At 39.9% G+C, this 22,648-nt stretch overlaps 1 protein-coding gene across 1 annotated transcript in view; it reads left to right on the top strand.

Annotated features, from left to right (window-relative positions):
• LOC109910978 (serine incorporator 1-like) overlaps window positions 1–22,648 on the top strand; it is a 78,839-nt gene that overhangs the window by 15,970 nt on the left and 40,221 nt on the right. Inside the window, exons 4-5 of the mRNA XM_048595974.1 lie at window positions 299–378; window positions 9,520–9,657. Of these exons, the coding sequence (XP_048451931.1) occupies window positions 299–378; window positions 9,520–9,657 (218 nt within the window). The remainder of the gene's footprint in view (window positions 1–298; window positions 379–9,519; window positions 9,658–22,648) is intronic.

Consider the following 22,648-nt stretch of genomic DNA (forward strand, 5'->3'; position numbering starts at 1 on the left):
AACAGATTTTAATGAGTTTTACAGTATAGTTTTAATATCTAACAGTAGTTATTCATCATTTAATCTTATGCATAACAAGCAATTTAATATTAAAAGTAGATTAATATTGTATAAAATTAAAATGTGCACAGTGTAATTATCTTTTCTTGAAATAACACAATAATTTATTTGACCTTTTTAGAATTAAATGAAATTATGAAGAATAAAAAAAATTATTCAAGAGTATACAGGATTGAATGCTGTGGATCCTGTACAGAAATGTAAGACTTATGGTCTCATTAACATTCTCTTTTCAAAGCTTCTGGTTATTCAAGTTTGGAGCACTTGTAGCAATAATGGTTGGTGCATTTTATATTCCTGAGGGATATTTCAGCCGAGGTAAGTGACAAATCAACAGAGTTCCCCACTTCGCGTGGGCTTGAATGGACTGTTAAGTGCCTTTGCATTGAATGTTTGAAACTAAACCATTTAAGGCTCACATTGATGGAAACAAATGATACGATATGCCAAGAATTGTGTATAGGAATATCATAATTCAATAAGTAACCTTATAATACAGATAGAGATTGGACTTTCATTAAATAGTTATGTCTTGTGGACAATATGATAATGGAAAACAGACAGAACTTTGACACTTGCATCTTGTAGTGACTTCAATACAAATATTTAATATTTGGACTTAACGTTTCTCGTTTTAATTACTTATATGTGGCAGATACACTATTTCAGAAAGGCAGATGGTGAACGATAGAACTGGACTCAATCTTTACAACACTTTTACAAGGCTATATTTATAGAGAGATTAACTAAAATCTGCACTTTCTTACGCTAAAAACTATTGTTTCAGACTATTACTTTTACAGGGGAAATGTTTCTTTTTACGTTGTTCTTGAATGGAATGTGTCTGTTGCTTGTCCCCCACTTCTAATTACCCTCGAGAAAGTGGAGGTGATCTACCTTTTTCAATTTGCTGCAGTAAGAGGGTGTGGGGTAGGTACATCCACAGTGCTGGTCGTGAGGAACTTCTAGGATTTTGATCCAGCAATAGTGAAGGATTGGCAATATAGTTCCAAATTCGGATGATGTCTCGCTTGGTGTGGAACTTGTAAGTAGTGGCATCTGCTGCTTTTGTGCTGCCAAAGTGATAAAGGTTTCCAGTTGTGAATGGAGCTTTTGAAGGATCCTTGTATATAATACAGATTGCTGCCTCTGTCCATCACTTGTGAAAGGAGTGAATGTTATAGTTGGTGGATGGCACACTGATCCAGATTTGTCCTGGATAGTGTTGAGCTTCTTTATTGTTGTTGCAGCCATATTCATTTATACAAGTATATTCTCTTGACTTCTGCCTGGAGGATAGTGCACAGCCTTTGGGAAGTCAGATCTGAGTTATGCATGTCAGAATTCCCAATCTCTGACCTGCTCTTGAAGTCTCAGAATTTAGACGGTTCATCCAGATGGTTTTGTGTTCACTGGTGACCACCCCCAGGCTGTTGATAATGGGAGATTCAGCAATGATAATGCCAAAGGGAGATGGTTAGGTTCACTTCTGTTGGAGGTGGCCATTGTCTGATATTGTGTGGCACCAGTGGTATTTATCACTTAAGTCTGAATGTTGCCCACTTCTTGCAATACATGGATATGGACAGCTTCAGTACCTGAGGAGAGATGAATAGTGCCAAACATTGTGCAATCGTTGGTGAACTTCCCCACTTCTGACTTTATGAAGGGAAGGTCATTGATGAGGGATGGGCAAAGGAGGTCTGAGGAGATCTTGTGGAAATATGTTTGGACTGTTATCAACATCCAACAATCTTAAACATCTTCTTTTGTGTTAGGGATATGTCTCCAGCTAGTAGAGGTTTTCCCTTGATTTCCATTAACTCCAGTTTTGCTGGGGTGTCTTGATGCTGCACTTAATCAAATGCTGCCTTGATATCAAGGGTGGTCACTCTGATCTTCCCCTTGAGTTCAGCTTTTTTGTACAAATTTGGACCAAGGTCAGATGGAACCTGAACTGAGCATCACCCAGCACATTATTGCTAGTAAGTGCTGCTTGATAGCACTATTGATGACATCTCATCACTTTACTGATGATCGAGAGTAAACTGGGGCACTAATCGACTGGACTGATTTTTTTTTGTGGATACTATATGCCAGGTGGTTTTTCATTTTGTCAGTACAATTATGTAGCAATACTGGAACAGTTTGGCTCGGGCTGTGTAGCTTATCCAGACCACAAGTGCCCAATATCATTTAGCCTTTCAATATCCAGTGCCTTCAGCCATTTCTTCATATCTCATGGAGTGAATCAAGTTACTTGAAGACTGGTATCTTTGATATTGGAAACATCAGGATGAGGCCGAGATTGGATCTTCCATTCAGCACTTCAGGCTGAGGAGGGATACAAGTGTTTGCTATTTTCATTGATGTGCTGTGCTCCCCCATTATTGAGGATGGAAATATTGGTGGAGTCTCCCTCCTCCTGTTGTTTAATGATTCACCATTATCCGTGGCTGGAGGTCACAGTGCTGAAGAGCTTGGATCTGATCCATTGGCTGTGGGATTATTTGATTTGGTTAATTGCGCACTGCTTCTGCTGTTTGTCATACAAGTAGACCCTGTTTTATAGGTTTTCCAGGTTGTCACCTCAATTTCAAGTACGCCTGCTGCTGATAGGCTATCTAATACTTTTCATTGAATTCCCCTGTTTGAGGTCATGCCGGTATGGGGAATATGCAGGCCTTGAGATTACAAATTGTGGTTGAACACATTTCTGCTGCTGTCTATGAGCCACAGCATCTCATGGATGCCCACTTCCTAGATCTGTTCCAGTATTATCCCAATTAACGGGGAGGGTATGCTCAACATGAGGGTGAGACTGGAATCGTAGAATCCCTAGAGTGCAGAACTTGGTCATTCAGACCTCCAAAGAGCATCCCATCCAGACCCAGCCCCACAACCTATCTCCGCAACCCACATTTAGCATGGCCAATCCACTTAACCTGCACATCTCAGACTTTGGGAGGAAACCGGAGCACCCAGAGGAAATCCACACAGACACAGGGAGAACGTGCAAGCTCCACACAGACAGTCGCCTGAGGCTGGAATTGATCCCAGGTCCCTGACGCTGTGAGACAACAATGCTGCCCACTGTGCCGCCCATTACTGTCCCATGGACAGATAGACCACTTGGTGAGGCCAAGATGTCGTATGTTCTTCCTTATTGTTGGTTCCTTCACCACCTGCTGCAGACCCAGTCTAGCCTTTAGGATCCTTATGTCCTTTAGGATCCAGCCAGCTTAGTCCACGCTATTGAGCCACTCTTAATGATGGGTGTTCAGGTTCACCACAAACAATATATTCACTCTTCCCTCATTCTTTCTTCCAATTGTTCTTCAATCTGGAGGAGCACTGGATGAAGGCAGTAGGTCAGAATCAGCAGGAGATTTCTGGTCTATAGCTGGTGCCACATGCTCCAGAGTCACTGTTGAGGATTCTTGAGGCAATTTCGTCCCAAATGTATACCAGTCTACCACCACCGCTGCTGAATCTGTTCCTTCTTAAAAGTCAGCTGTTGATCGGATGGGCCAAAGGGCCGAGGAGTGGCAGATGAAGTTTAATTTGGATAAATGTGAGGTGTTGCATTTTGGTAAAGCATATCAGGGCAGGACTTATACAGTTAATGGTAGGGCCCTGGGGAATGTTGCCAAGTAAGGAGAACTTGGGGTGCAGGTGCATCGTTCCATGAAAGTGGAGTCACAGGTAGAAGGGGTGGTGAAGAAGGTGTTTGGCATGCTTGCCTTTATTGATCAGAACATTGAGCAGAAGAGTTGGAATATCATGTTGCAGCTGTACAGGACATTGGTGAGGCAATTTTTAGAAAACTGCGTGCAATTCTGGTTGCCGTTCTACATGAAGGATGTTGTTAAATTTGAGAAAGTGCAGAAAAGATTTACAAGGATGTTGCCAGGACTGGAGGGTTTGCGTTAGAGGAAGAAGTTGAAGGCTGGGGCTATTTTGCCTTGAGATTCGGCGGCTGAGGGGTGACCTTACAGAGGTTTATAAAAACCATAAGGGGCATGAATAGGGTAAATAATCAAGGTATTTTTCGTAGTGTAGGGGAGTCCATAAATAGAGAACATAGGTTTAAGGTGAAAGGGAAAAGATTTGAAAAGGACCTGAGTGGTGACTTTTTCATGCAGAGGGTGGTGTGTGTATGGAACGAGCTGCCAGAGGAAGAGGTGGAGGGTGCTACAATTAGAACATTTTAAAAGGCATCTGTGTGAGTATATGAATAGAAAAGGTTTAGAGGGATATGGGCCAAATGCTGGCAAATGGACTAGGTCAGATGTTTGCTGGCGTGGATGAGTTGGACCAAAGGGTCTGTTTCCTTACTGTGTAACTCTGACTGTATGCTTGCAGTTCATCTAATGTAGCCATGACCAGCTCATGCCCCACTCCCCCCATCCCTTGATGAGGCCACACAACCAGAGCTGCCAGGCTACCTGCTTGATGTGTGGGACTTCTCCTGCCTTGGGTTCAATAGTGGTGGTGAACCGACTACTTAAGGCTTCTGCTACTACCTGTCAAATTTCAGACAGCTTGTGAACAGGTGGTTGGGAGGCCACGCACTGGATTTTACAACTTCAGTGCCTTCAAATCTGCTATCAAGAAATGTGCAATTCAATGATTTAGATTTCTTCCCATTAATACACTCTGCAAAGGTTGCGTCATTGAGTGTCCTGAGTAGAATTGCAGATGTTAAATCGATTTGGAAAGAAATGTATCCTGTTCTCCTCACATTACCAGAAGCCTTTTAGCATTAAGTGTTCAATTAAGTACCTTAATGCTTACAGCAGGAGATGAAAATTCGATTAATGACTTATGGTATACACATTTTAACGTTAGCAACAGGAAACTGACATGCCTCTAAGCTGAAAGAGTCTCTTTATAATAAGTGAATCATATTTCAATTTTTCTGAAAAACAAAGTATTGAATCTTATTAGGGTCTGAGTGATGTGGGCGTGGCGAGTTGAAGAATTGTGCAAGGAGTTCTGTGTGGCCTATCTAGAGGTCACAAACAACTTGCCCCATCTTTTAGGTTAATACAAGGCAAGATTAATGTTTGGCCATGGGTAGTCCCGGCCTATCCAGCCTCTCAAACCCTTCAGTTCTGGCAACATCCTAGTAAATCCCTCTCCAGTTTAGCAATATCCTTCCTATCCCATCTGACCAGAACTGCACACATTACTCCAAAGTGACCTCACCAACGTCCTGTACAACCTCAATGGGATGTTCCAACTTCTGTATTCAATGGTCTGAGCAATGAAGGCAAGCATGCCATACGCCTTCTTAACCATTTTGAAAGTTGCATGTGACAGGGAGTCAAAGACTACATACCTGAACGATCCTCCACCACCACACTCTGTCTCCTACCATCAAACCAGTTTTGCATCCAACTGGCAAGCTTTCTCTGAATCTCATGTGATCTAACTTTATTGATCAGTCTACCATGCGGAACCTTGTCAAAGGCTTTAATAAAATCCATGTAGACAACGTCTCCTGCTCTACCCACATCAATCTTTTTGGTTACGTCCTGAAAAAACTCAGTCAAGTTTGTGAGACCCATTTTCCCACACACAAAGCCGTGCTGACTATCCCTAATCAGGCCTTGCTCTGAGTACCAGCGGCCTGGAGCGATTCTTCCTCATCCAGTTGTCGCAGTGACATGTTCCCCAGAGTGTGGTCTTGCACTTTCTAAGTCTAACATTCTCACCCAGTTGTCAGTATCTGATCTGGTGTGGGCTACAGGAGCCAGACTCGCCAATGCTTCCTCTGAGGCCTCAGTATTCTCGTCCTCAGGTTGGTTTGTGCAGGAGCTGGTCGTTTCACCATGGAGGTAGTTGCAATGCTGGTGTGACCTGCAATACACAAGAGAAAGGATGTGACAGCCAGTGATTAGAAGTGTTGAGCAATGAATGACCCTAACAGCAAGATTAATGTGAGAGGTGTAGTGTAATGAAGATTGATACCTGCTCGGTTGGCGGGACATGGTTGTCTTCTCCAAGAATGGGCAAAATATGGAAATGAAGGAGAGGAAATTCAATAACACCTTTAGAACTGCTGGAAACACAGGGAGCATACAGGGTGTTAGTGGTGTGGGAGGTTGAAGGGGGGTAAGAGTGTGTGAAGGAAGATATTACAGGCAATAGTGAGAGTGGTAGTAAATGTGCCTTGGTGGGATGTGAGTGCACGAGCAGAGCTACAGTGAGTGTGAGGTGGCAGAAAGAACAGTGAGTCACTTACACTGATGCAGAAGAGCATTGTCTTTCTTATGGTTATGCTGACCATTCCCCACAGCCTGTGGAAACAGCACTGAACTGCATGTCACCCTCAGAGCAGGATACCAGATTTTGGTGGTGTGACTTCCTCTGCCATCTTGTGAATCCTCTCCTTTGCACCATCCCTGTCAATCAGCACTTCAGAGAATCGCAGAACTATTTTCCCTTTGTCCGACATCTCCTGCAAATTTTCTTGACCGAACAGGGCTGGTACAGAATGCTAGTGCTCATCTGGCATGCATAGCAGTCTTTTAAAGATGGCACAAGTGAAAGCAAAATACTGCAGATGCTGGAAATCAGAAACAACACAGAAAGTGCTGGAAAAATTCAGCAGATATGGTTACTTCTGTGCAAAGAGAGAAACAGAATTAACGTTTTGAGTCCAATATCTTAAACACCATGTGGAAGGAAGCAGATGCATAAACCTAAGAGCCTCAGTGACCTTGACACCTATAAATAATGCAGTTTCTTGAGATTGTTGGCTTGCTCACTGAGCTGTCTGGTTATCGTACAGACTCTTCGTCACCATGCTAGGTAACAACATCAGTGTGGTTTCCAATGAAGCTTTATTGGAGGCCTTACTGCTGATGTTATCTAACATGGTGACGAAACGTCTGTACGATAACCAGCCAGCTTGGCGAGCAAGCCAACAACCTCATCTACAACCCGAACTACAAATCTTCGCAAGAATCGTAAATGCAGTTTCTTGCCTTGCATTGCGCGGTGGCTACAGCAGTTAGAAAATTTAAGTGACAACTATTTTTTAATTAATTCACCTGTATTGGAGGTGCTCACCGCTGTTCAGGTTGGAGAATTGCTCTCTTAAAGCCCCATGCAGATAGCCTCCTGCTAAGAACCATTTCCCCTCTTCCAGCACCTTGTCTTCATCACTTTCAAGAGCAAGATTTATTAGGCCATGGAAGTAATTTGTTTTGGCACACAATTTTTAATCAACGGAAAGGTATTGACAGTACCATTAAATTTCTGAATTATATGCAGCCTTAGGAAAACTCCAAAAATGTGTACATTTGCAAAGCACCCAGAAGAAATAGTTTGGGAACTCACCAACAAATCATTCATTATTCTTTTAAGTAGCGCTGACCAGGGAATCCGAGATGGTATTCTGCTTATGTTCAGCAGCTTGACATTGAGGCATTTCAAAATGGGTAGCGCTGGCATTAAATCAGCATTGCATACATGTTAGTGTCATAATCTACCAGCTCTGCATATTATCAGCAGATGTTAGGTTCATTGTACCACGACAGTGGTTTATTGGAAGTGTGTTTAAGGATCTACGACCTGATTTTCAACCTTTAGAAAAGCAATTATTGGCTATAAAAAGGGCACTATTGAACACATATTTACTCCTTGTACTGGTTTCACAGCATCTTCTCCTTTACCATTTCTCAGGAAAGGAAGAATGTTCCCTTCCATGCATGAAGATGGCTCTTTAGTTGTATTAGGTTTCGTCCTGTCAACCCCATGGCCTGCACAAATAGTGATACATTAAACCAAATTAAGGCCACATTGTATCCAAATACAGAAGCACTTTGATGCATTCCAAAAGCCACTACTCAGGAAGTACCTCTGATGCCTTTCCTGAAAAACTTCAAAATATTTGCACTTCAGAAGGAGAAGCAGATGTTCTGTGAAGACTAGGACCAACATCTGCATTCATGATTTCTGACTTCACTGCTTAATGCTTAACAAAACCTGGAATCCTCAAGCTATAAGCCTGAACAGCATGTTTTCCATTTCTCTCAACATAGAAAAAAAATCACTGTTAAGCTCGGATAGACACAAATGTGTCCAAAACAAAAGTTATCATTGTACACAAAGCTTCAAATGGTAACTCCAAGAAAGTGGAATAATTCTCAATTTAAGTTTGTGCAGTGAGTGATGGACACCACAAGAAATATGCATAGAAGGGAGCAGCCATTGACTCTTCCTAGGACCGGCAACCCTTCTTCATTTGCATTTGTGAATGAGAGATTTTGTTGACTGTACTGGCTATGTCAACAACCTCCCAACATGCATTTTGTGCTCTGATTAGAGGGTGATCTGCTCCCAGTACAATCACCATTGTTTAGTTTATCTCCTCTAACTTTTCAGTCTTCAAGAGAACAGTGTTGTCTCCAAGTCTTTGCTGTGCTGTTATGAATAATTAGATCATTTTAATGCAACTATATAATTGCCCATTTCAAATTGTATTCTTTAAAGAGTTGCTGCATCATTGGATTTTACACAGGTCAGCCAAGTGCGCACTAAGCTCTATGGGCAAGCTTTTGCAATTGAATGGGTGCCTTGGACCAATTCAACCTCATACTTGGCAATAACACTGTGTTATGCTCCACAGTTAGTGCTTCTGTAGACTTTCTTTTCATTCTTTTAGCAGCTGTAACAAGAGGATAGATTGTACAATTAAATGCAATTTCTGTACCACCATGTTAAGTGGAATATGAGGAGGCATGGAGAAGATCATAAGTTGCAAAGGAACAATGACAAGTTAAATAAGTAGCAATAACTGTAACAGATGGAGTTAAATGTGGGATAATCTGATACCATCCACTTGGACGTAAGGAAGATCAATCAGAGTATTTGTTTTATTATGATTTCTTGGGCTGGAAATGTTGCCGACAGGGGCAGCGTTTGTGGCTTCAAGGTACATGTTTCTCTGATGTGCAGGGTATTTCTGATGACGTATAGACTCCCATCATCCATCTCATCATCTTCATGAACAGAAAGCTATTTTGTTCCATTAATGACCAGCAATTTTATGAATATTTGCCCAAAATAAGTATTTACATACCCACTCTCTTGATAGGTTTGATTCATGTCAATCAGTGGTGTGATCACTATTTAAGGAGCCAGGAGGACATGCAAGAGGACATTCCTATTCAGTACTCATGTTGCTTCCCCTTCATGAAAGTTATCTTTTATATCCTCTCCACTATTTACCTGCTCATTCTGCCAAGTGACAGTCAGACAAAAATCAAACAGTAGAATTGAAAATTCCAATTTAACTACTTCATTGATTATAAAACTGTTTTGAAAGTTCAAGGAATAAAAATAAGCATCGAATAATGTTAAAATTTAATTACACGTAAATATTGATGTTCATCTGCGGCTAATTTGTTTCAGAGATAAGATGTTAAATAAGTTTTCTTTTTTTAGTGTCGTTTGGAATTGGTTCAGCTGGTGCTTTTTGTTTTATTCTGACTGAATTGGTGCTGCTGGTTGACTTTGGTAATTCCTGGAATGAATCCTGGCTAAAAAAATCAGAAGAAGGTGGATCACGGTGTTGGTACTTTGGTATGTGTTGTTATTCATCATTTACTTGCGGTGGTAAAATTTAATTAAGACAAATTAACTCATTCTGAATCATAATCAGTTAGAGTATAAATTGAAATAGAATCATAGAATCCCTACAGTGCAGAAGCAGGCCATTCGGCCCATCGAGACCACATCTACCTTCTGAAGACCCTCCTACCCTATCCCCGTAACCCTGAATTTCCCATGGCTAATCCACCTAGCCTACACATCCCCGGACACCATAGGCAATTTAACATGGCCAAGCCACTTAACCTGTACATCTTTGGATGAATTCCAGCAAATTTTTGTAAAAGAATGTCTTGTAACATAACCAACCCAATCTTTCAGAAAACAAAACTAGGTTAAGAATCGTCTTAACCGCTATCGTTGGTGCTAGTTCTCAATGATTGGTATGAATGTTAGCAGAATATTGATGTGGTAATAGCATTCATTTTTTCAAGGTAAGCTTATTGACATTGGATGAGATGTTAAACTGGAATCTCTTTGTTTGTTCAGCTGATGCGAAAGATCCTGTGGGGGCTATTAAAGAGCAAGTGAGTTCCTCCAATATTCTGGCATACATTTATCCATCAATCAGTCAAAATCAAAAACAAATTAATTGGTCATTTATCCTATTGCTGCCTACAGGATTCCAGTGTGTACAAGCACACTGTTGATTCGCCTAAAAATGAATGGTTATTACTCTATAAGTAATTCATTGGCTGTGAAGTATTTTGAATATGCTATAAATGTGAAAGGCACCATATAAGTGGAAGTCATTTCCTTATTATTTTTCACATGTCCAAGTGAAGATTTGGATAGGTATGCAAAGAATTCTGACAACGTAATTGGAAAACTAAATGTAGGTAACTTTTAAAGGAATATAAGCAAATAAAGAGAAATGTCTAAATTACTAAGTAAAAATACAGCACCCAGGAGTATGACAGCAGACAATTGCATAGTTAATCACACAATCTTTTGTTTTAATGTGTCCTGAAGTGGAAATGATGTTGCATCAGTTGGTTCTAAAAACCATGCCCTTCTTGCCATTCAAAGGCATGACCTCCACAGATCTGCATCATGTCTGGGTGGAAATAGAGACAGGCTTGAGATCATACCTTGTCACCTTTCTGTTGCACGGTAGGTGACCTTGCAGGTGATAACTGACTTCACAAGGAAATCAATAACCAGTTAGTCAGACATTCAAATATCACTGCCATTACAACCTACTTTGGTAATAGGAGCTTCCTTCCATAGATTCATGCATTTAATTGGTGACCTGTTGTGTAGTTTCACCTACCCGGTAACCCTTCATTGGTCCATCTCATGCTTGGAATAAAAACAATTAAATCAAGTGCATTGAGTACAGGAGTTGGGAGGTCATGTTACGGCTGTGCAGGATATTGGTTAGGCCACCTTTGGAATGATGCGTGCAATTCTGGTCTCCCTGCTACAGGAAGATGTCGTGAAACTTGAAAAGGTTCAGAAAAGATTTACAAGGATGTTGGCAAGATTGGAGGGTTTGAGCTACAAGGAGAGGCTGAATAGACTGGGGCTATTTTCCCTGGAATGTCAGAGGCTGAGGGGTGACTTTAAAGAGGTTTATAAAATCCTGAGGGGCATGGATAGGGTGAATAGACAAGATTTTTTTCCCAGGGTGAGGGAGTCCAAAACTAGAGGCCATAGGTTTAAGATGAGAGGGGAATGATTTGAAAGGGACCTGAGAGGCAACTTTTTCACACAGAGGGTGGTGCATGTATGGAATAAGCTGCCAGAGAAAGTGGTGCAGGGTGGTACAATTACACCATTTAAAAGGCATCTGGATGGGTATATGAATAGGAAGGGATTAGAGAGATATTGCCCAAATGCTGGCTAATGGGACTAGATTTATTTAGGATATCTGGTCAGCATGGATGATTTGAACTGAAGGGTCTGTTTCCATGCTACACATCTCTATGATTCTACAACTGACAGAACAATTTAGGTGGTACATGGAAAGAAAACAAAAATTAAGCAAAAGTAGGCTATAAGCAGCCTTATTGTGCTTTTCAGACCAGTGCAAATCAATTATTCAATCCTTCCCAACTATAGATACCAAGCTCTCAAGGAAACATCAAGCTCTTAAGAACATTGGAAAATAGTTCATCAGGTTTTAAAGCTTAAATTAAGCTCTAATATTTTCTTCCCAAGTGAGATCTTCCTACTTGCATTCCATTTCACTGTAAATGACTGTCAATGGCAAATGGGATTGATATCTGCAGTTGTTCAGTTTATTATGCCTAGTGAACACCTCACATGGGACAAAAGTGGACTTGAAAATTAATCCCAGTATCTGAATATTGGTCAATCCCAAAACATAACTGATAGAATTGGGGATTGGGATGCAAGCTATTTTCTCCCATGGTGATTCAGTGGATGTGCAGAATTTGTTACTGCCAGTGCTGGAGATTGTATACATTCATAACAGAGTGGTTTGTTAGCTTTCATTGACTATTCAGAAATCTACAAACTCATTTAAAGGTTAATTCCTCCAATCCCAGTAGGTCGTTGTGATTCTGCGGGTCTTATCTGTCTTATGATTTCTCCCCTGTAAAATTAGCTGTGCATTCATAATCTCTCAAAATATTCCCATGCATTACCCTTACTAATTGTCAAATTTTGCATTAAACTTCTTTTAATTTTAAGCAGCTCACACCCAAAGAGGGTAACCGGAATCATTAATCAGTCCTATAAATATATTTCTGCCCTTGCTATGCCTTATTGTGTCTAAAGAATTGTCCCAGATGACAAAAAAACTCATTAACATCTGGCAGCTGGTGGAAGAGCTGTCCAAAAGGCTAATGAAGAGTCTAAAACAGTCCTTCTCACTGTCTAGAATTACAATAGATAATGAAACAACATACTCAGAGGTGGATCAATTAGCCTTAGAGAACAATGTTAAACAGTTGGACGTGAGGGACCCTGGAGTTCACAGCCAGACTGCACTCCCTCTGAAACTTCATAGCTTTAGGCCAAACAATGTCAAAAAAAGTCCCATTGTTCCTTACCCTCTGCCCCCTCCGGAGTCTTTTCCATGTTAGACATTGTTTGGAAAAATCTCTGTATGATGAAAAAACCTCACTCCAGACTCTTAAACTTCAGCTAAGTTTCTAGTGGCTCACAGAGAGCCTCACTTTAAAGGGTAACTAAGCTTGGTGCACATCTGTAAGTATGGCTCTTCCTTACTGCCCAGACTTGAAGTTAATGGTGGTGGGCATCGCTTGACTCCAGGGATCCTTAACAACATATTTAATCATTCCCATCAGAAGAAAGCAGCTTAAACTGTAGGCACGGTCAAATCAGCTGGCAAATGCATCATCCAAATTATTTCCTGGCAGTGAAGTTGCCCATTAGGAAAGTCTAGCTGTATAGCTGTAGGAGAAAGATAAGAGGAAATAGTGAAAGAAGGATTGAGGATGCTTGATGTACTAAGAGAGCAATAGTATGCATCTTTACATTCTTTAATACAATTGAGCCATTCCTGGTGTTACAAAATGCAGAATTATGGCCAGCGGCAATCTGGAGAAAACATTAGGGCAAAGCTTGAAAGATTTTTACGCTGTTTGTTTGCTGCAGAAGTGCTGAAGGACAAACCCCTTGTGGGATATCTGGAACGTACATAGAGATTGTTACTGTCAGATGTAAGTGATGAAGGATAAGCTTTACCAACCATAATTACATGCATTCTGCATGGGATTGAACTTGCTAGGGGAAGGATATAGAGTAGCGACTGGGGCCTCTCCATCTGAGCACTTATTAAGTTTTCAACATCTGGATATATTGGATGCACATCCGGAAGGCAACAACTATCTCTAGCAGATGCCTCCTAGTGGGGGTCTTGAGGGAGCTGTTCCAAGTTAAGGAGATGGCCCTCAGTATTTCTTGGTTTATAATCTGTAGGGAAGGCATAAGATATAAGACTGTTAAATGTGATAAAATGAAGTCTTACTATTCAATGTGCTGAAATTTTGTTCTGCTGAATATGAATCCATATGCATATATTTTATCATAAAACGATCTTAAATATTCAAAAAAGGTGATAGAGCATACTTTGCACTCTTCTTTAATGTTATTCCTTAGCAATGTACGTAATAATTGGGTCCCAAATTAACTAAAATACACTGACACTTTTAAACTCTGTTCCTTATAAGTGGAAATTGAAGGGGAAATGATGGCTATTTATTATAGGGAGCAAGAAGCTGAGTGAACCATTCAGAGTTTGAGTCCTGTTTAATGCCCATCCCTGATTCCCATGAAAATATGTTCCTTTACATTTACTTGAAATGGAACAGTCAGACAGACTGCAGAATCTAGATGAGAAATAGTCAGGTATCAATGGAAAACAAAATTGCGTTATAATTGTAGAATGAATGTATGGTCCCCTTAAATAACTATCTCAATCAAAGTATCACAAGGTGTGTTAATGAAGTAGACTTACCCCCTTGAATAATGATGAGCTATTACCTGCACCTAGTTTTCCTCCATTTCTACAGAAACCATTGATTAATGTTGAAGCTTGCTTCCATGAGCTGTTGTAACTCTCCCAAAGTGACTACTATTCATGATTTTGTTCTCATATAACTCCCTTCATTCATAGGTACTGTTACTTTGAAATTTTTTGTTATTTTTCAAAATTCATCTAGGAATAATCTTTCAAGTGAATGTACATAATTGTATGGAGCTGGGGAATCTAAACTTTTGTTTTATGTGCTGAATACAGCCTCAGGGGCTACAGGGATTTTAAATCCATGCTTTTATTCATTTGCAACCATCTCCAGCAGCTGTAAAATCTCGTGTTTTTCTGAATCAGTATTTATGCAGTACTGAGACATAGAGCATTCCCTTTCAAACGTTGTGAGTCTGCAAAATTTAGACAATCAACCACAGAACAAAATAACAATTAACAGAGATAGGATTGAGTTCCCAGTGTTTTGAAGGCTGGATTCTTAGGGTTTGGGGCTACATATTGGACACCTTGGTTTGGATGATGGAAATAAACTGTTCTGCTGAGAGTTGGTTTATTTGGAAATTTCTGCCAGTAATCCTCCTGGAGTAATGAAATGCTCTGGCCAATTTGAGATTTAATGGCACAGTACCAAACATGTAATGCAGAGATACCAAGAGAGTGAATTAAGCGGGTGTTTTTTTTATCTGTGTTTAAACAAAGGTTTTGTAATTTCAACATTAATTTGCGTGGTGTGCAAGTTTGCATACTGGTCAGAATGTGTTCAATGGAGAATGTGTTCTTTAGCAACTACTTGTACCAACAATATTGTTCACTAAGAACTGTAAAGTTCTGTGAAGTGTTTGTGGAATAGAACCTAACCAGAGAATAGAATCAAACTCTTAAAGCCAGTGAGAGGAAATCAAGAATAACTAACCCAGAAAAATCCTAGAGAATATAGTACAGCAAAGTATACAAGAAGCCTTTTAAATAAACTTAGAATGATAAAAAAAGAGGTTTGGGGAAACTGATTTACACAGTCTGGGTTGCTGCAATTTTCATATTTCCTTCCTAAACTAAATAATGTTCCAATCATCTGATTGACACTTCGAGTACTTTGTTACATTTGTTTAAAGGAGATTTATTCTTTGCTTCTGTGTAAAAATTTCCAATTTGGCAATTGTATCTGCCAGTGATTTTTTCTTAAGCTTCAGTGTATTTTTTTACATTACCCCATTAATGAAAATCATCCATGACTATTTTTTGTTTCGTTGCTGACATTTTGTTTTTCAAGCTAATTCTTTTCAACATGATGCCAATTTTTTTTTCAGGGGTGCAATTGGCAGTGTCTCACCAAATGACAAGTATAAACTCACCTGGAAGATTGGCATTTGTAGGTTAGTTATTTCTGGAGCATCACAACTAAGTCAGGTCTATGGTTAAGCCAGTTAGACTGAGCTGGGATTGGTATTTTGGCAATTTTTGTAGCTTTAGCTGTGAATAAGCCTTCAAACTAAAAGTTGGGGGATGGATAAGGTGAAGAGACACATAGAAAACAAAAAGAAAGACAAAGGTAAAACAGCAGTTGGGATAAATCCAGACAGTTTGGAAGAGGGAGAGACAGACATTTAAAGGTAATAGTAGATCCATAAGAATGCAAAGAACAGCAGTAAAAATGGCTCTTTATCTGCATGTGCAAATCATTCATAAAGAGATAAATTAACAAGCATCACAAATAGAAATAAATATCTCAAATGTAATTAGCATCTCAAAGATATGGTTTGAAAATATATAAAGATGAATTTGAGATTATACATGGACCCACTTTTGTACATTTTTTCTTCCCATAAAATTCTATGAATGTAAATTTGAAGAAAAAGTGACAATGTCCCATGATATCAGGTCGCTTGCCCGTTTAGATTGGCCGGAAATTTCAGGGATTTCCCAAAGGAAGCAAAATATCTATTCTGGTAAGGGTGGAGATTAATAGCTGTCATGTCCAGGGTGTGAGACAGTGTTCTTACTCCCATCTTTTGTTTTATTGGAGAATCAGAAGAGTAGTTATGGAATCCACACTTTGGAGGCATGTCATTGTACTGGATAGAGTAGAGAGGAGATGTACCAGGATGGTGTCAAATTTCAGCTATGCAAAGATTGGACAGCCTGGTCAACAAGGTGCAAAGCTGGATGAACACAGCAGGCCAAGCAGCATCATAGGAGCAGAAAGGCTGACGTTTTGGGCCTAGACTCTTCATCAGCCTGGTGTTGGTATCCTTACAACAGAGGAGATTGAGATGGGACATGAGTGAGATAAACAAAATTATGAGGGGTGTAGATAGGGTAATCAGAATGAAACCTTTCCCCTTGTTGGATGGATCAATACCCCAGAGGTATAAATTTAAGGTAAGGGGCAGAGTGTTTAGAGAAAATGTGAGGAAAAGCTTTTTCACCCAGAGGATGTTGGGTATTTGGAACTCATTGCCCGTTTGGGTGGCACAGACAGAAACCCTCATTACATTTAAGGATTTAGATGTGCACTTGCAATGTCAAGGCATACATGGCTAAGGGCCAAGTGCTAATAAATGGGACTAGAATAGTTAGATGGTTGATTTTGACCAGTACAGAGCTAATGGGATGAAGGACCTGTTTCAGTGCTGTCAACCTCTATGATTCAATGACAAAGATCAAAGGACCCAAGGTAAATCTCTCTGTTTTTCAAGAAACAAGGGGAAACACACACAATCTAGCACTTATAGAAAGTAAGGGTAAAAACTGCAAGGCTGTGGAATGCTTTGAAAATGAAGAGGGTGCTTTGAAGAGAAGCCACTGGAAGCTGACAAGGCCATGTGGGTGACAGAGGTTTCAGAGGAATGTTTCAGAATTGTGGAATAGCTGCAAATTATACTGGAAATCAGGAAATCAGCAAGGATGTATTGGAGAAATTAAGTTTTGAGGTGACTTGCGTTAGTATAATGCCTTTAACATGAAGGCATTTTGTAGAGTCTTAAGCCTGAAATTTCCCTCCTCGTTGGGAGCACAGAGTTAGGAGATATTAGGGCTCCACAAACCTGTAAAACTGCCTTGCAAATCCTGATTTTTGTTCCAGGCAAGCAGGGAGCCTTTCCTTATAACTCAAATCCTCGATTCCCGGCAACATGCTGGTAAATCTTTTCTGAACTCCTTCCAGCTTAATAATATCCTTCCTCTAGCACAGTGACTGGAATTGCACACAGTACTCCAGAAGAGGCCTAACCAACATCCTGTACAGCCTCAATATAACGTCACAATTCCTGTATTCAAAGGTCTGAGCAATGAGGCAAGCCTGCCAAGTGCCTTCTTAACCACCCTGTCTACCTGTGATGCAAGTTTCAAAGAGTTATGTACCTGAACCTTTAACGTTACCTTTAACCCTTTAATTCCTTATAAAAATAAGGATTTGTATTCATAATCCCATTTCATAGACTATTTAATCAATTAGACTGTCTATCAAACTGTGAAGAGTCAGGAATCATACTGTGCTAATGATAGGTTGGAAATCAGTCACACAGCGCTAATTTTACAACGATAATTATCAGATTTATGTCAACAAAGAATAAAGTAACACTGCGGATTTTTCAAATATTTAAAGTGAAAGATTTAAATACCTTGACAGCTGTATTGACAGGTTCCTTTGATTGCTCCATTGAACTTATCCACCTTTGATGCACATTCATCCGTACTTTTGACAATTCCAAAGGGCACATGATTCCTTGCAAAAACTTCTCATCTCTCCCAACAGCACCTGACTTCTTCCAAAGGTAACCCAGGAATATATTGAAAAATATACTTTACGCTCCAAAAGAATACCCTGTCTGTCCAAAGAACTCCAGCAAGTGTAGAACTTCTCTTCATAGGTCTAATGGTACAAGCCATGTTTTGGACATCCCACTAACGGCAATTGGATCTTACTGAAGGCAGTATAAAACAAAGTATAGCTCCCCCCGCAAGACAACATCCCACCCTGGGGAAATGGCAGGGCTGAATTCAGGGTTGGGATTTCTGGGTTTGGGCATCTGACAAGATTTTAGCAAAATCAGGGAATCTCTGCATGAAATTTCAAGTCATTAGCTAAAAGCAATCTAAACAGTGAATTTGGAAATGAAAGAGTGGCTTTTAAGAAAAGTCTTATCAGAAATGTTACACAGTTGGACAGAGTATACAAAAATTAATAAATGAGATATGTAAGAATCACAATAATCATATGTGACTTTAATCTACACTTAAATTAGATGATTCGGATTGTAAATGTTAGCCTGGAAAATGAGAGCAAAGAGTGTATTCAGAATTTTCTGAAGAAGGGTCTAGGCCCGAAACGTCAGCCTTCCTGCTTCTTTGATGCTATGTGGCCTGCTGTGTTCATCCAGCTCTACACCTTGTTATCTCTAGTGTATTCAGAATATTGTTTTTTACAACATAACATTTTAGGGCCACCCAATGAGCCAAATAATCTGGATCTGTTAATGATCAATTAGACAGGATTTATCAATAGCCTCCCGGGGAAAGAATGGTTAGGTGACACTGCTTGTAGCATGCCAACATTTCACGTTCTGTTTGAAGGGAGAAATATGCTTTAAACCTGAATAAAGGAAATTATAAGGATTTGAAGAGAGAGGTAGGTATAGTGAACTGGAAAAGTAGTTCAAAACCTGAGGCAGGAGAGATGCAATGACAAACTCTCAGCAAAGATTCATTGCAGAGACATAGGGATACCCTTTGAAAATGATGTATCATCCATGGCTGAACAATGAAGTTAAATTTGGTATCAAATTGACAGAATCACTGGATGCATCAGCAAAGATTAGTAATAAGTCAACAGCTTGTAAGAAAACAGAAAGGATAACTGAAATAAAGAGTGCTAAGTATTTACAGATGAAATTGGCTCATGCTAGCTCTCTAAAGAATAAGATTGGCAAATTAATAATCTAAAACAAGAAAATGGCAAATGTTTGAACAGATATTTTCTGTTTGTCTCCAGTGTAGAATACTTAGAAAATTTCACAAAAACAGTTGAAGATCAAGAGGTGAATGGAAGGGCGAAACTAAAAACATTTACCACCATCATGGAAAATGCTGGGAAAAATATGAAATCTAAATGCTTACAAATTGTGATGTGGAAGTGCTGTTATTGGACTGGGGTGGACAAGGTCAGAAATCACATGACACCAGGTTATAGCCCAACAGGTTTATTTGAAAACACAAGCTTTCAGTGCCTCGCTCCTTCTTCTCGTGTTAGTGAGAAAGGTGGTATCAGACACAGAATTGAAAAGTAAAAGATCAAAGGGTGAGTCCATTGATGAGGATGTATTAAGGAAAACTAAGATGCTGTTAAATCTTTAATCAGTTCAAAGATTTTAATTGATTAATATGTAATATGTAAATTCGTGAATTCCTTTCAAGTCACTGTCCTGACAGAAATAAAGGCTTTATCGGTGGAAAGAAGAGGTGACATTTTAGGTCAGACAATGCGTGTTAGGAACTCATTCTCTTTCTCTCCCCACTCCGGGGAGTGCGCTCACACGCGCACGCGGCACACACGCGGCACACGCGGCACACGTGACACACACACAACACACACCGCACAACACACACACAACACACACACACACCCACCCGCACATACACCCTCGCTCGCTCACTCACTCACTCTCTCTCTCGCACGCACGCACGCACGCGCACACGCACACAGGCACACACACATAATATCTGTGGGATGAATTTGCATTTGAAGATACATTCTATTTTGTTCAAAAAGCCCACGGTTTATAGACGGTTAATGTGGCGTTTTATAAATTCCTACTTTAGAAATAAAACCAGTCTGACTCCAAACCAAAACACAAACAGATTCTAAACAAGGCCTCACACATAGCATGCATTGTCTGACCTAAAATGTCACCTCTCCTTTACACTGATAAAACCTTTAGTTCCTTCAGGACAGTGACTTGAAAGGAATTTGGGGATTTACATATACATTATAATCAATTAAAACCCCATAACTGAATAAAGATTTAACAACAACTTTAAGTTTGTTCAATACATCCTCATTAGTGGTGTGAGCCTTTGATCTTTTACCTATAAATTCTGTGTCTGATACCACTTCTCTTACCAACAGCTGAAGAAGGAGTGAGGCTCTGAAAGCTTGAGTTTTCAAATAAACCTGTCTGACTATAACAAAAACAAAGTTGCTGGAAAAGCTCAGCAGGTCTGGCAGCATCTGTGATGGAAAAAACAGAGTTAACGTTTCGGGTCCAGTGACCCTTCCTCAGAACACTGGACCCGAAACGTTAACTCTGTTTTTTCCTTCACAGATGCTGCCAGACCTGCTGAGCTTTTCCAGCAACTTTGTTTTTGTTCCTGATTCACAGCATCTGCAGTTCTTTCAGTTTTTATTCTGTTGGACTATAACCTGGTGTCGCGTGATTTCTGATCTTGCTTAAAACTCTTCAGGACGAGATGGTCAACATCCTAAGATCTTAAAACAAGTGCCTGTAGAGCTCATTGATGAATTATAATCTAAAATTCCTTTGATCCTGGAAAAGATCTTGTGGATTGCAAAATAGTGAATGCAATACGATTATGTAAAAAAGCTGGAGACAGAAGTCAGGGAACTATAGTCCGGTAGCCTAGTATCTATAATAGAGAATCTGTTAATAAGAGGGTATTACAGGATATTTGGAAAATTATAATCTGCTTAGGCAGAGTCAACTTTGTTTTGTAAAAGAGAAATCCTGTTTAATTAATTTATTAATAATTTGGAGTTTTTGAGAAAGTAATAAGCAAGGTGGATAAAGGGGAACCAGTAGGTGAGATGTGCTTCAATATCCAAAAGGTATTTAAAACAAAAGATATTAAACAAGATTGCAATGTAGAGAGTAACATAACGTGGATAAAGGATTGTTTACCCAATGGGAAGCAGAGAGTAGGAATAAAAGAATATTTTTCAGGCTGGCGAGCTGTAACTAATAAGGAGTAGGCAAGATTAAGACCCCTAGTCAGGCAGTCAGCATTACCAAGAGGAGCAGGTAATAAAAGTTGCTGTGGCAGGCAGTTAGAGACAGAGTTGGGTTCGTTGGAGATGATTGGAATTGCTTCATGCTCTACTACTGAAAAAAGAGCAAGCTGTTTGGTGAGTCACTGATTAAAGTGTTTTATATTCTTAAATTTTCACACAATACATAAGTTGGTGGTAAAGTCAATAAAATATAGACAAGACAACATAAATAAGTCAGCAATATAATTAAATAATTTAAATTTATTAAGGATGTCAGCTCCGGTGATGCGTTAAGACTAGCATGTGGGAGCTCCTGGATACCATTACTATCCAGCGCAAACATGTATTTAGTAAGTGTTTGACATTTGGATAGCTTTAGCTCAGAGATTATGAGCTGGAGGCTAAACAACAGACATCATGGAGGGGGAGAATTACCTGGATTGTTTGTACTGAGACCAGTCACACCACTTGGTCACTGACCACTTCAAAAAGCCCTATCCTGAATAGTGTGACTGCCTCCCAGAACAATGAATCCGGGGACAGGAGAGGATGATTGTAAGGGGACAAAGAAGGCAGGATTGTCAGCCTCTGAAATTGTCCAATAGGTTTTTTTGGATGAGAACTGGGGCCGCAGAGCAGATGTGTAAACTGACCAACGTAACGTTGTACAGAAAACTGTTGAAATGGGGAGGAGCAACCAGGAATGTGGTGGTAAAATAATGAGAGAGATTGCTGTAACTCTCTGCAGCAAAGAGCAGGAGTACAGATGACTGTGTGGCCTGCAAGGTGTCGATATTTAGGACCTGCAAAGCAACTTTGCTTTGGGGAGGAGGAAGATCCAGTGGTTGTGGTCCATGTAGGTACCAATGACAACGATTGAATTTGGAAAGAGGTTCTGCATACTGACGATGAGAAAATAGGCTCCAAAATAAAAGGTAGATCTTCATAGGTTGTAGTCTGTATGTTATTACCTAAGGCACCTGCAAGTAGGCTTTGGGTATGTGAAATTAGAAAGATGATAATGTGGGCTCAAGGACTGGTGTTGGAGAAATGGTTTCTGGTTCATGGACTACTGGCACAAGTACTGAGGAAAATGGGGACTGCACCATTCGGATGGTCTATACTTGAACCACAATTGATCCATTGATTTTGTGAACCACATAACTCGGGAAATAGACAGGGTTTTAAATGAAATAGTGGGGACAAGGGATCAAACGTGGAAAGAGGTGGTATGTCAAAAGAGTAAAGGCAAGCAAACAGAGGAGAATAGTGATATGGGAAATGCAGATCAGAGATTGGCAAGAATGGGCAGAGAGAAAATAAAATTAGAAATACACCAATAATCATGATTAAATGTTACAAAACTAAAACAAAAAGCACAAGTAAAGGCTCTATCTGTTTCTGTGTAGCATTCATAACAAAATAAATGAATTGATACTTCACGTTGAAGTAAATAATTATAACCTGACCTGGCTTCAGGA

Source organism: Rhincodon typus, chromosome 4 (assembly GCF_021869965.1).
Source record: "Rhincodon typus isolate 14 chromosome 4, sRhiTyp1.1, whole genome shotgun sequence".
Classification (NCBI taxonomy): Eukaryota; Metazoa; Chordata; class Chondrichthyes; order Orectolobiformes; family Rhincodontidae; genus Rhincodon; species Rhincodon typus.